Source organism: Mya arenaria, chromosome 5, assembly GCF_026914265.1.
Source record: "Mya arenaria isolate MELC-2E11 chromosome 5, ASM2691426v1".
NCBI lineage: Eukaryota > Metazoa > Mollusca > Bivalvia > Myida > Myidae > Mya > Mya arenaria.
The window spans coordinates 26,563,189-26,575,877 of NC_069126.1; the positions used below are offsets into that span (position 1 = coordinate 26,563,189).

General features: G+C 36.1%; 1 protein-coding gene across 7 annotated transcripts in view; it reads right to left on the reverse strand.

Annotated features, from left to right (window-relative positions):
• Positions 1-12,689, reverse strand: part of LOC128234614 (histone-lysine N-methyltransferase 2D-like) — a 258,013-nt gene that overhangs the window by 180,005 nt on the left and 65,319 nt on the right. For all 7 annotated transcript variants that reach the window (XM_052948961.1, XM_052948963.1, XM_052948960.1 and 4 more), the window contains exons 20-23: positions 10,695-10,859; positions 10,249-10,361; positions 4,424-4,795; positions 4,066-4,182 (exon numbers count right to left, since the gene is read on the reverse strand). In XM_052948961.1, coding sequence (XP_052804921.1) covers positions 4,066-4,182; positions 4,424-4,795; positions 10,249-10,361; positions 10,695-10,859 — 767 coding nt within the window. The remainder of the gene's footprint in view (positions 1-4,065; positions 4,183-4,423; positions 4,796-10,248; positions 10,362-10,694; positions 10,860-12,689) is intronic.

Genomic DNA, 12,689 nt, shown 5'->3' on the forward strand with positions numbered 1-12,689 from the left:
TGTAAATAGTGACCTCCACAATTTGCTCCCCTTTCTTAAGTGTATTGTTTAACTATGAGTTTTAAACAAAAAGGAATTTTCAATTCAAGGATATTTCAGATAGATTTTTAAATGTAAAACAGAAAGTTGGTCATTTTTTGTTGTTTTTGTAGGAAAATCAATATGCCTTGCTCTTGTTCTATAGATGGTCACCAAAGGAAGCTTCCTGTGAAGTTTCAATAACTTGTATCATAGTTTTAGAGGAGATGTTTTTAAAGCTACACAGGAAGTCGGCCATTTGGATGTGGTTGTTGGTATATTGCAGCGGCTTGGAAGACTCCTGTAAATTTACATTGAATTAGCCGTTTTCAGAGAAGATGTTTTTCAAGCAATTGTTTAACAACAGACACCGGACGAATACTGATCATAATAGCTCACCTTGAGCATTTTGTAATCAGGTGAGCTAAAAACGAAAAAAATATTCATAAGCCTTTACCGCATAATTCTCCTTTAATCATTCCTGCATGATTGAGCCAAATTGCCCCTTTATCTATTCCCGCATGATTGCGCCGAAATTCTCATCAATTGATTCCCGCATTATTTTGCCAAAATGCGCCATTGTTATTTACAGTCATATATTTACATATCTGTTGCTTATTTCTTTGCAACAAATGCATTTTTATGTAGTATAAACATCAATAAATACCTCGCTCGCAAAAAAGTGTAACTACTAAAGATTTTCAGAAAATCAAGACTGGGGTGAAACACGCCTTCAAAGTTCAAAGTGCATGTTTGAGGGTGTTCTTGCCACGTTTTTCTATGGAACATCCCATAAACTGTCACTAGCTTTTTTAAACTACCAATTATAGATATCATAAATATATATCCAATCGATCCCGCACAAATGACGTCACAGGTCATGGTACAGAAATGTGTTAAATTGGCTGATTTACGATGATGTTAACCAAGAGTCTGGCTTGAATAAACACTTGTCATTTGTAAGTTGTGTTTCCAAAAATGTAATGTTAATCTATCAATAAAAATGTACCCTTATGTCTGTTTGCCAAAGTTAGTATTTTGATATGAAAACAGGATTGTAGTAACATTATATGATATATGACCCAGTTTTACAGCATGTGTTCTCTCAATCTTGAGAATTACACAAGAATGCTGTCATAATTGCCCATGCATTTCATATCTTGATTTCTTGTCTTGTACACAAGGTTTGATAATATTATTCTGAATCATTGCATTTTATTACTAATTTGAGTTGAATGGCTTTCGTTGAGGGTAATATCTAGTATGATGTTGAGTTAATCAAAACCATTCCAAAATTAATGCTGTTAAAACTATTGCCAGAAGCTGACCCAGCATTTTTGTCTAGATTTTACAATTATATATCCAACTTAATTCATTTAAAAACATCCAAAGTTGATTTATTAGTACAAATTAGTCTGCAATAACACTGATGTTTACCCATTAAAATTGTGTTTTTAATTTGTACAATACATGATTCCCTAGATTTAAACATTTGTTTATTGTCTAAATATCCTTTCAGAAAAAACTTAGATCATCAGATTTGAAATTTAATACACTTCAAACTTTATATTTATCCACTATGGATTATCTAAAAAGAAATACTACAAAAATAAGTTTGTTATGAATGGGTGTTAATTATATCATAATATGAAATTATATGAAACATCTTCAACTTTTTACATGAGTTGGTTAATTTATAAATAGTTAACCAAAATAAATTAGACAAGATAATAAAAACAAGAGCTGTCGTAAGACTGCGCGCTAGACTTTGCCAATTTGACTTTGAAGTGAATACAATAATGATGTATGTACCTTATCAAAAGTAATAAAAAAATCAAATTAAAAAGTAAGCAGTGACCATAACTCTCCGACCCTAAAACACAATCTCATGAAAGGTCTCTATAAACTCTTTATATATACCAAGTTTGCTCGCAATATGTTGACCCTTACTTCAGTTATTCAATACCAACAATTTTTCTATTATTAATAACTTTGACCTTGACCTTGATTCTGGGGGCCTCAAACCCAATCCCATCAACTCTTCCTATATACCAAGTTTGGTCACTATATGTAAAACCTAGCTAAAAATGGAGTTATGTAACCTTATTGTAAGATGGTCGTCATAATTGTGCTAAGTATTAAGTTAAATGAAGTTGAAGGGTATAGAAGGTTTTTTTATTAAAATCCCAACTTGCCCTAAAACTTTAACCTAAGTTCCTAAGTCAATAAGAGGCCATAACTTATATTAAAGATGATATGGAGTTATGTAACCTCATTGTGTGATGGTCCTGAATAAATGTGTGAAGTATTAAGTCAATTGAATGAAGGGTATAGAAGTTATTAATAAATATCCCAACCTGCCCTAAAACTTTAGCCCAAGTTCCATAGTCAAGCAGGGGCCATAATTTGTATATAAGGATAATAAGGAGTTATTTAACCTCATTATGTGATGGCTCTGAACAACTATTTGAAGTATTAAGTTAATTTAATCAAGGGTATTGGACTTGAAATCCCACCTTGCCCTAAAACTTTAACCGGATGCTGACTCCAACGCTGGGGCGAGTAGTACTGGTTAGCGACCCCTTTTCGGCCGGAAATGGAGGTTTTTTCCTACGTTACTTTTGACACAAGATAGCTATTACGATAAAAGTTTACACTCAGATAGGTTGGCTCTTCCGACAAAAACTGTGTAATTTGTTTTTGAAAATAGCTAGGGATTCCGAATATTCCCACGCGCAAAGTACCCCTATAATTTCGCTAAAATAAGCACCCTACTGTACCAATTATTCGCCCACCCCATTAATTCGCTATTCTTACAATGTTTTTCATATATTTCTCTGAAACTGTATCTTCAAACATTTTTATATTATTTGACCAGTCTAGCGACCGTTTAAAACGACAATTGATCAATAAATATAACATATATTAATATTTACTATTACATACTGTTAATGTATGTGTAAAATGATACAACACCTACTCGGTAATTCTTCTCTTAGCAGAAAATTTAAGAAGCTGCTGGGATTCCTTCTTGAAACATTACCTACATAATGTACTATGCATATTTATAGACTTCCGAAGAGGGACAACGCATGTCGGTACAAGAATGTAATGATTAATTCAAATTTGAGTTGCTTCCCTTAGACGAAAAATTCGGCGGTAACTTCACCGTCTTGAGGTTTTACCATTTGCCTTTTCGAAAATTGAACTTAAACACAGCAATTTATGGTATTTTAATTATTTATCACTGGCTTTATACTTTATAATGACAAATCAATATTGTCGTCTGATAGTGCAAGGTATAAGGAAAATTAAAAAATCCTTACAGGGCCTCATGCAAGCGAGCATGCGCGTGATATCGTCATCCCCGCGTGCAACTAACAAGGTTATAAGTGTAAACAATGTTCATTTGGATCCACATACTACTTAAATTTTAACGTAGAAAACAGCTGATATCTGTCAAAAGAGATGACGCAATAAAACGCCATACTAATTTGTGTAATATATTTCGTTTAGACTGGTTTAAACTGGGTGGGCGAAAAAGTGGTACCGGCGAATTAATAGGTTGCTAACCAGTATAGTCCTTCTTAGTCTTCGAATAGTCAAACTAATTTTACCACTGGATTGGAAATTTAATTACCTACCAACTTTATATTGATCAATAACTGATAAAACCAAAAGCAGTACTAGAAAAATATGTTCGAAATGTACATAGGTAAATTTTCCAATATTCTCCAATAATCTCCTATGCAGTAGGGGTACATAAAAGGGCTTACTATTGGCTACTGGTAATCAATGTACTGACAAGCCATACAATTGCAGGCCTGATATGGCTAGATTTGACACGAGGTAAAGGGTTTTAGAAACAATTGTTATCACATTCTTTTATCGTTTCTGCTATCTTTTGAGGCTTTCTTGTTAATTGCCAGACAAAATTGCAATTCCAAATTGTAAGCAAAATGAAAAATCAAAAATCATTTTTCCTAATCAGAATTGCCCCTGCCCCATTTCCAAAATGGTGCGGAAATAAACATGCATTGTGCTCACCAATCTTCCTCTCCCTCTCTTCCTTGTTTCTTCTTTTGATCTTGCGTTTCTCATCTTCAATCTGTTTAAGGGCTTCAGCCTTCAGGTCAAAACCATCCTGGGATTTCACATCAAGTTCTAAAATAACCATTAGACCAAACTGAAAATTATTTTGTTTAAATGTTTGATTTTCAACTTAACTACTGTAGACACCTATACATTCTAATAAATCCATGAAATATTACAGATTGCTTAATTTTTGTAGGATTAAAATCCTCAACCTGATCACTGCTTGATTATTTTTTATATTAAACCCATGTGAAATATACACAATTTAAGTGAGTGCATTTAGATTTCTCCCGCAGAGTGGAGTGTGTACCTGGTTCATTATTGTCGGAACCAGTAGAAAGGAGTCGCTGCAATGCAGGTGTTGCAGGAGATACAGGTGCCGGATCTCCCTCCGATGTTTTTCGCCCTTCTCGAATTTCAGCCATCTTTTTCTCAAGTTGTAACGTCTCTTCCTGTGTCTCGTCCCAGTTATCTGGCTTTTTACTCCAACGTCGTTTTCTTCGCACTTTAGGTGGCTCTACCAGTATTTTCTCAATCTGCCGCTTGGCTTGTTGAGATACTAGAACTCCATCAATAAGGTAGAACTTAGTTGGCTCTGGTTCTCTGATAGGAGGAGGCAGGAAGTTAAATGGGAGACTTATCTCTGCTCTAGCACTTACAGGTGCTGGTACTTCAGGGGGCACTGAAATGTAAGGAGTAATCGCCAGGTTAAAAGTTCCATTTCAATTTTATTAAGATGTTGAAACAAGAGAGCCATGATGGCCCTAAAACACTCACCTAAGCAAAGGGCCACAACTCTGTGATAAAGCATTAATAAAAATGTTGCAATTTAAACAAATGTTTACTGATGACGATGCCTTGTTTTATATTTGTAAAGGGTCATGTAAAGAAGCTACAAGGCCTCGTAGTTTGCTTAAAGCAAAACAGTAAGTCGACCATTATGTTGTTGTTGTTGATCAATCTCAATGCCTTGTTGTATTTTTGTAGAGGGTCATGCAATGAAGCATTCTGTAAAGTTTCAGTGAATTTGGCCTGGTAGTTTCAGAGGACATGTTTTATAAAGCAATAAAGGAAGTTGGCCAGATTGTTGTTGTTATTGATCAATCGCGACCCCTTTCTGTCTTTTGTAGAAGGTTACCCAAGGAAGCTTCCAGTAAAGTTTCATTGAATTTGGGCTGGTAGTTTTTGAAGAGATGTTTTTTAAAGCAAAACAGGAAGTTGGCCATTTTGTTGTTGTGGTTGATCAATCGTGACCCCTTTTTTGTTTTTTGTAGAGGGTCATCCAAGGAAGCTTCCAGTAAAATTTAATTGAATTTGGAGTGGAAGTTCCAGAGATGTTTTTTTAAAGCAAAACAGGAAGTCAGCCATTTTGTTGTTGTTGCTGTTCTTGTTGTTGTTGATCAATCGTGACCCCTTGTTGTGTTTTTGTAGAGGGACACCCAAGACCAATCACAATAGCTCACCTTGAGCACTTCGTAAAACAAACAGGCCAATATGGCTCTATATCACTCACGTATGAATATGACCAACAAGTCAGTGGTAATTAAGAATGACAATGCTTGTTAAGAAATTAAGTGGTTCTCTGAGTAATTTGATGGTTGACACGGAGGTTGGATCCTTGTCAAGGGAAATCAATAGTATTTCTAGACGTCAGTTAGTTGTTCTCAGGGACAATGGATGTGATGGCAATGGAAGCAAATGATACTATGGAAGTCAATGGTCGCTAAAGAAGTCATTGGTTACAATGAATGTAGGTAGTTGCTTATGAAGAAAGTACCTAAGAAAGTCATTGCTTGCCGTTGATGAAGGTAGGTCGTTAAAGGATGTCCTTGGTTGCTATTGACGAAGGTAGTTGGTAAGGAAGTAATTGGTTGCTAAGGAAGTCCAAGGTTGCTAAGAATGTAATTGGTTGCTCAAGAAGTCTTGAGTTTCTAATGAAGGCATTGATTGCTATGGATGAAGGTAGTTGGTATGGGGGTCAATGGTTGCTAAGGAAGTAGGTCATTGTTAAGGAAGTAGTTGTTAAGGATGTCATTGGTTGCTAAGGAATTCATTGATTGCTATGGATGTAGGTAATTGCTAAAAGTTTAACTCTTTTTTTTAAACTAAAAAGATAATTTGAAATTTCGTAATTTCACTCAATTAATATGTCAAAAAATGCTGCGATCGATCTAAATTTTATTACCCCCATCATAATCAAAGATCCATTTCTGGATTAAAAAACCAGTGATTGATGTTACAGTGTAAAATACACAAATATATGGCATGAACATCCCTTGCAATCCTCAAACAAATAGATCAAGTCCCGGGTTTCTGTTTTATTTTATGACCACATCATACCAAGAGGGCCAAATGGCCCTGAATCGCTCACCTGTCATATATTGCACATTCTTCCATTATATACAAATATTGAAAACCTAAGCCTATGAACACGGGGCGTGGCCAATTTTGACCCCAGGGCTAAAGTTTGAACAATCTTAATAGTGGTCCGATAAACGATGCTTCATACCAAATATCTAAGGCCTTCGCCTTTTGGTTTCGGAGAAGAAGATTTTTTAAGTTTTCATCATATACATATATAAGGAAACCCATGACCGCCCGGGTGGGGCCATTTTTTGACCACAGGGCCAAAAATTGAACAATATTGGTACAAGTCAACTAGATGATATATCATGCCAAATATCTAAGCTCTTGTCACTACTTGATTTTACGTGTGTATCTATATATGTATATTTGTTATTAATTGTTGTATGTGGCCCATATTGAAAATTGGTATGTGTACTAAATATGTAATCCAGTTTAAATGAAGACGTTACTTGTCTCTGTGAGTTTGGAGAAGATTTTTTAAGTTTTCACTATAACACATAATGAGAAAACCCATCAGCCCCGGGGTGTGGCCAATTTTGAACAAACTTTGTAGAGGTCCACTAGACGATGAATCATGCCAAATATCTAAGCTCTAAGCCACGTAAGTTCAGAGGAGATTTTTGATTTTTTTTACTATAAACATATAGAGAAAACCCATGACCCCCCAAGGGGGCGGGGCCAATTTTGACCCCAAGGCCATAATTTGAACAATCTTTGTAGAGGTCCACTAGACGATGAATCTTGCCAAATATCTAAGCTCTAGTCCAAGTAAGTTCAGAGGTGAAGATTTTTGAAGTTTTAACTATAAACATATAGAGAATACCCTAACCCCCTGGGGCGGGGCCAATTTTGAAACCAAGGCCATAATTTGAACAAACTTTGTAGAGGTCCACTAGATGATGAATCATGCCAAATATCTAAGCTCTAAGCAACATAAGTTCAGAGGAGATTTTTGATTTTTTTACTATAAACATATAGAGAAAACCAATGACCCCCCAGGGGCGGGGCCAATTTTGACCCCAGGGCCATAATTTGAACAATCTTTGTAGAGGTCCACTAGACGATGAATCTTGCCAAATATCTAAGCTCTAGTCCAAGTAAGTTCAGAGGTGAAGATTTTTGAAGTTTTAACTATAAACATATAGAGAATACCCTAACCCCCTGGGGCGGGGCCTATTTTGAACCCAAGGCCATAATTTGAACAGTCTTTGTAGAGGTCCACTAGACGATGAATCATGCCAAATATCTAAGCTCTAGGCCAAGTAAGTTCAGAGAAGAAGATTTTTTAAGGTTTTCACTATAAACATATAGAGAAAACCCATGACCCCCCGGGGCAGGGCCAATTTTGACCCAAGGGCCATAATTTGAACAATCTTGGTAGAGGACCATTTGGTGATCCTACCTACCATATATCAACGGCCTAAGCCTTGTGGTTTGGGAGAAGAAGATTTTTAAAGTTTTTCCTTTTGGTTGCCATGGCAACCAGAGTTCTGCATGGAATTGAATTCTTTGAACAACTTTGATAGTAGACCACCCAAGGAACATCCCTATGAAGTTTTATTAATATTGGCCCAGCGGTTAAGGAGGAGATGTCTTTTAAGTAAATTGTTGACGGACGACGTACGACGGACAAAAGGCGATCACAAAAGCTCACCTTGTCACAAAGTGACAGGTGAGCTAAAAATGCACCCTGACATGCAGTCTATGCAATTACATCCAGTAGTCGATCGAGTTGGCTAGATGCATATACATGCGCTAATTGGCAATGTAGTGCAAACTCATTTACATGCTCTAAAGAGTAAAGAACCACAAGATTGGGTTATATACCAAAAATTAAGAGTCTGTACTGTGAGGTTTCAGAGAAGAAGATTTAAGGGGAATTATTTGAAATTTTTTAGTGAAGAACTACTACATAAGGCTACAAACCATAAATATCAAAAGTCTTTGCCCTGTGGTTTCAGAGCAGAAAACCTGGCATCCCCTGGTTGAGGCCTGATATTATCCGAGGGACATAGTTTGAAAATATATTAGTAAATGGCCACTACATAAGACTACATACCAAATATCAAAGGTCTGGGATTTCTGTTATTTTATAGATATATAAAATGTATAGAAAACCTGAGACCCCTGGGGCTTGGCCACTTTTGAACCAAGGGACATAATTAGAAACAACTTGGTAAAGGAGATATCATATCAATAATTAAGTCTTGACCTTGGGTTTCAGAGACGAAAGTTTTTATATGTGAATAGAAAACCTGGGACCCCTGTGTGTAGGGCCTGCTTTGACCCAGTCATAAGTTGAACAATCTTGGTCAAGTGCCACATTATGAGACTACAGAGATTTGCGGTTTCAGAGCCTCTGGGCCTTAAGATTTCTGAGAAACTGATTTTCAAACTCTACTATTTAGGCATATAGAAAATTTGTGACCCCTAGGACAGGGTCACTTTTGATTCTAGGGACATAATTTGAAAAGTCTTACTGAAGGATCACTACATGAGGCTGCAGATCGGTACTTATAATTTATCGGTATGGGTTTAAGACAAGAAGATATTTAAAGTTTTAAAATGTTGATGTGAATGATTGATGCTAGGCAAAGGGCAATCACAATACCTTAAATTAACCCTTTAGCACATGTATACGAGATAGGCCGACAAAGCTCATTAGCAGATATAAACGCATCTGGCCGACCCTATACACTACTGGATGTATACGCATCTCCCGCATATTTCAATAGGGTCATTTCAATACTTCAATTTTGCATCTTTCTTTTTGTAAACAATATCCCGGATGTTTATAAAGCTGAAGCTTAACCTTTTGTGTATTGATTTTCCCTCGAAAATGTTGTCTGCTAAAACTTGAAGATTATTATTTATACTGCCAATCACAGGTGTGAGATACCACTCACTGTGACGTAATAAAAACTCGAGGAATGGCATTACTGTACAGTATGGAATTTCCCCCAAAACATTGAATATATTACGTCAGTTTAATTTACCATTAAAACCAATAAAGATTATAATTATTTGAAGATAATATTTTGTGTTACAAACAATAGAAACAATAAGTAGCTGAGAAAATGATGAGTAAATTTTCTGCTGAGCTAATCCATGGCTTGCATGGTTCCGGTCATAAAATAGGTCAAGTAAACAACATTTGTGCAAGCGTTTGATGATTTAGCTCTTTATTCATTACTTGGAAAACATTTATCGGCTTTCTTTTTGTAAAGAATTTTATGAGGGGGTAATAAAGTTAAACAGACACTCTGGACTGGATCTCTCAGCTGGATGACACTGGATATTCCTGCCACATTTCTGTGTATTATACACAAGATCATCAATTGTCGGCTTTTTTATGATAGGGGTAATAAAATTTAGATAGATCCCAGCATTTTATTACCCTTTGATTTAATGCAATTATGACATTTCAAAGAAATGTTACAATTCCATCTTGGAAATGCATTCACAGATGAAATCAAATAATTTTATATTTCATCATTTACACCATTTATTAGATAATTTAATTATCTATAAAAAATATATTCACATAAAAAAGATTTGGAAACAATTATTTGGAGTAATATTGATTTTAAGGTCATACTGCTGTATTCATTTGCTTATCAGTATGATGGCTATTGACTGGGAGGTGTAATCTGGCCACTTGTCTATGTGCTAAAGTGTTAAGCACTTGGTGCTCAAGTGAGCTTAAAACAAATCACTGAGTTCATCAGAGTTAGCCAAAGCATGTATGTAAATACGGCTTGAACATACATGGTCCGAGCTGCCCGGTACGTGGTCTACAGAAGCAGCAATGGTAGCCAAACTCCGCAGCCCGCTCTGCATCATCTTCCGACATCACACCATCACAACTAGCATGTAACCACCTGAAGGGAAAACATTCACACTTGTCACAGTGTCTACATACAGGAATATACACTCTTTGAAAAGCAAAACTCAAATCGTATGCAACATAATGTAATCCATCTAGTATATTACACAAGGACAATACTCAAAAGAATGAGACATAAGACATGTCACTGTGGCAGTGTGTAGTATAATATAACAGACATCAAAAACCATTCTAGCCCAAAGGCAAATAACTGGTAAGACTCTTCAGGTGAACAGAATATTTCAAAATTCTTATGTGGAGTGGGTGTTGCATGTATAGGAGCATTCCGGCCTCTACCACAATGGGAGGGCACATGGTGTTTTCTCACCTATAACACTGTACACATTGTATGATGAGCTCATCCTCCTGGTACTTGATGCGGCACACTGGGCACGAGACTTTACTATGACATGGACCACAGTGGGTGTAGTTGCGCTGCCATTGGCAACCAAACCCTGGGGTCTTGCTTCCACAAATGATACACATCACACACCTGTTGATATTGAAAAACACATCAATATTAGAAAACAAGAATTCATATAATAATAAGAATATTAGAATGCAACATTGTCATGGATTTTGATTCAGACATAATACAACTGATTCATATAGATGCTTACAATTGAGATTATATGAAGGGATAACATACAATGAAACCTGGTTTGAATGACTGTCTGAAAAACTTCAGCCTTTGTTGAAAAATACAGTTTCATTTGTTCAACTGTTGTTCTATTTTTATTAACAGTGACCTTGACCCTATGGCCCTATATACAATCCCGTAAAAGTCCTCCATTAACTCTTCTTCATACCAAGTTTGCCTGCAATGTCATGGTTCATACAGAATTTCCATTTCAAAATTCCAGTACATTTCCAGGACTTTTCAAGGATAAAATCGATTTTTCCAGGACGTTTTATGCGGTTGAAAGTGTACCATTTTAATATTTAATGACAAAGTATTTATAGTGCATATCCTCAATATTGCAGTTAATATTAACTAATCTTGTAGCTTCAACATTATTATAACCCAGAAACACACAATACAGAGTAAAACAATACATTTATTAACACTTTAATGTTCTTAACGTATAACATGACACAACAAAATAATCATCATCCGGCATGTCTACAATCAAACAGTCTACAATCTACTTTAAACCACTTTTTCTATTAGAAAGTTCCATGTCAAGGTCTCCAACTGCTCTTTTCTTCTCTTTAAAACATCTCCTAAGCGCATTCGCTTCAGTGACAAATGAAATTTTTCCCGTCTCTTCTGCTTTTTCTAGAAGTCTTTCCGACTTGGTCTCCAAGACTGAGATATCTTCTTCTAGTCGTTTTTTTTTTTGTTCGAGATCATCAATAACATCAAGTTCCTTCTCTTACGTTTCTCCAGTCTCTCAGCAGTAAGTTGTTTTTTTCCTTTCATTCTCTAAATACTCTTGGTATTTTCTAGAGGCTGAAGAGGCGGATGCCATGAGTTCAGGTGTTATTTTGACATGCAAAACACCTCCAGCAACTTTCACATGGTCACATATAATTCTCTGTGCTACAAGAGATTCCTGCTTAAGGTTTTCAACAGTCATTTCCTTGTTGACAGAAAAACCTCTTTCAACATCTGCATGGCAGATGACCAATACTATTCTGACTAGATTTCTCAGCTTTGGAAAGCTCTCTTCATCAAGAATGTCCATGAGGAACCTATCAAGCCTGTCCTTCTTTGGTGAGAATTGTGAAAATTTCAAAGTTCCAATTACTGGAATTTTTTCAACTAGGTTACAATATTCTTCAAATACGGTGTCATAGTCATTGTCTTTCACTTTGTGACTTTGGTTCATTGCATGTACAACTTTCTTAAAGCGTTTCCTACACAATTCAGGGTTAGCTGCCATAACTCTTGGATCAAGGGAAGACAAATTCCTCACCAATGGGTATTTCAATGGACATTTTTCAAGCATCTTTTTTGAAGTTTTTATCAGAAAGTCCTTGCTTTTATTTCTGAATTCCATGGTTTGTCTTTCTGAGACTTTGCTGGTAACTTGCTTCATAGCATTTTCAGCCCCAAAACCAATGTCAACTTTGGAATAGGTTACGTGCAATTCCTTGTATCTGGATCTATATCGATGATCCGAGACGCCTCAGTTGCATCAGGTTGAATAAATCGACAAAAAAGGCTCACAACTGTTGTTTCCAAATTCTTAGCAAGGAAACAGACCATCGGTGATGATGACTGAAAATCCTCAAGGAATGGTTCCAATAGCTTGGCAACAGTTTTGAAGAAATGGAGCTTTGCTAGCATCAGTGGATCATTGACAGCTGCTTTGATGAT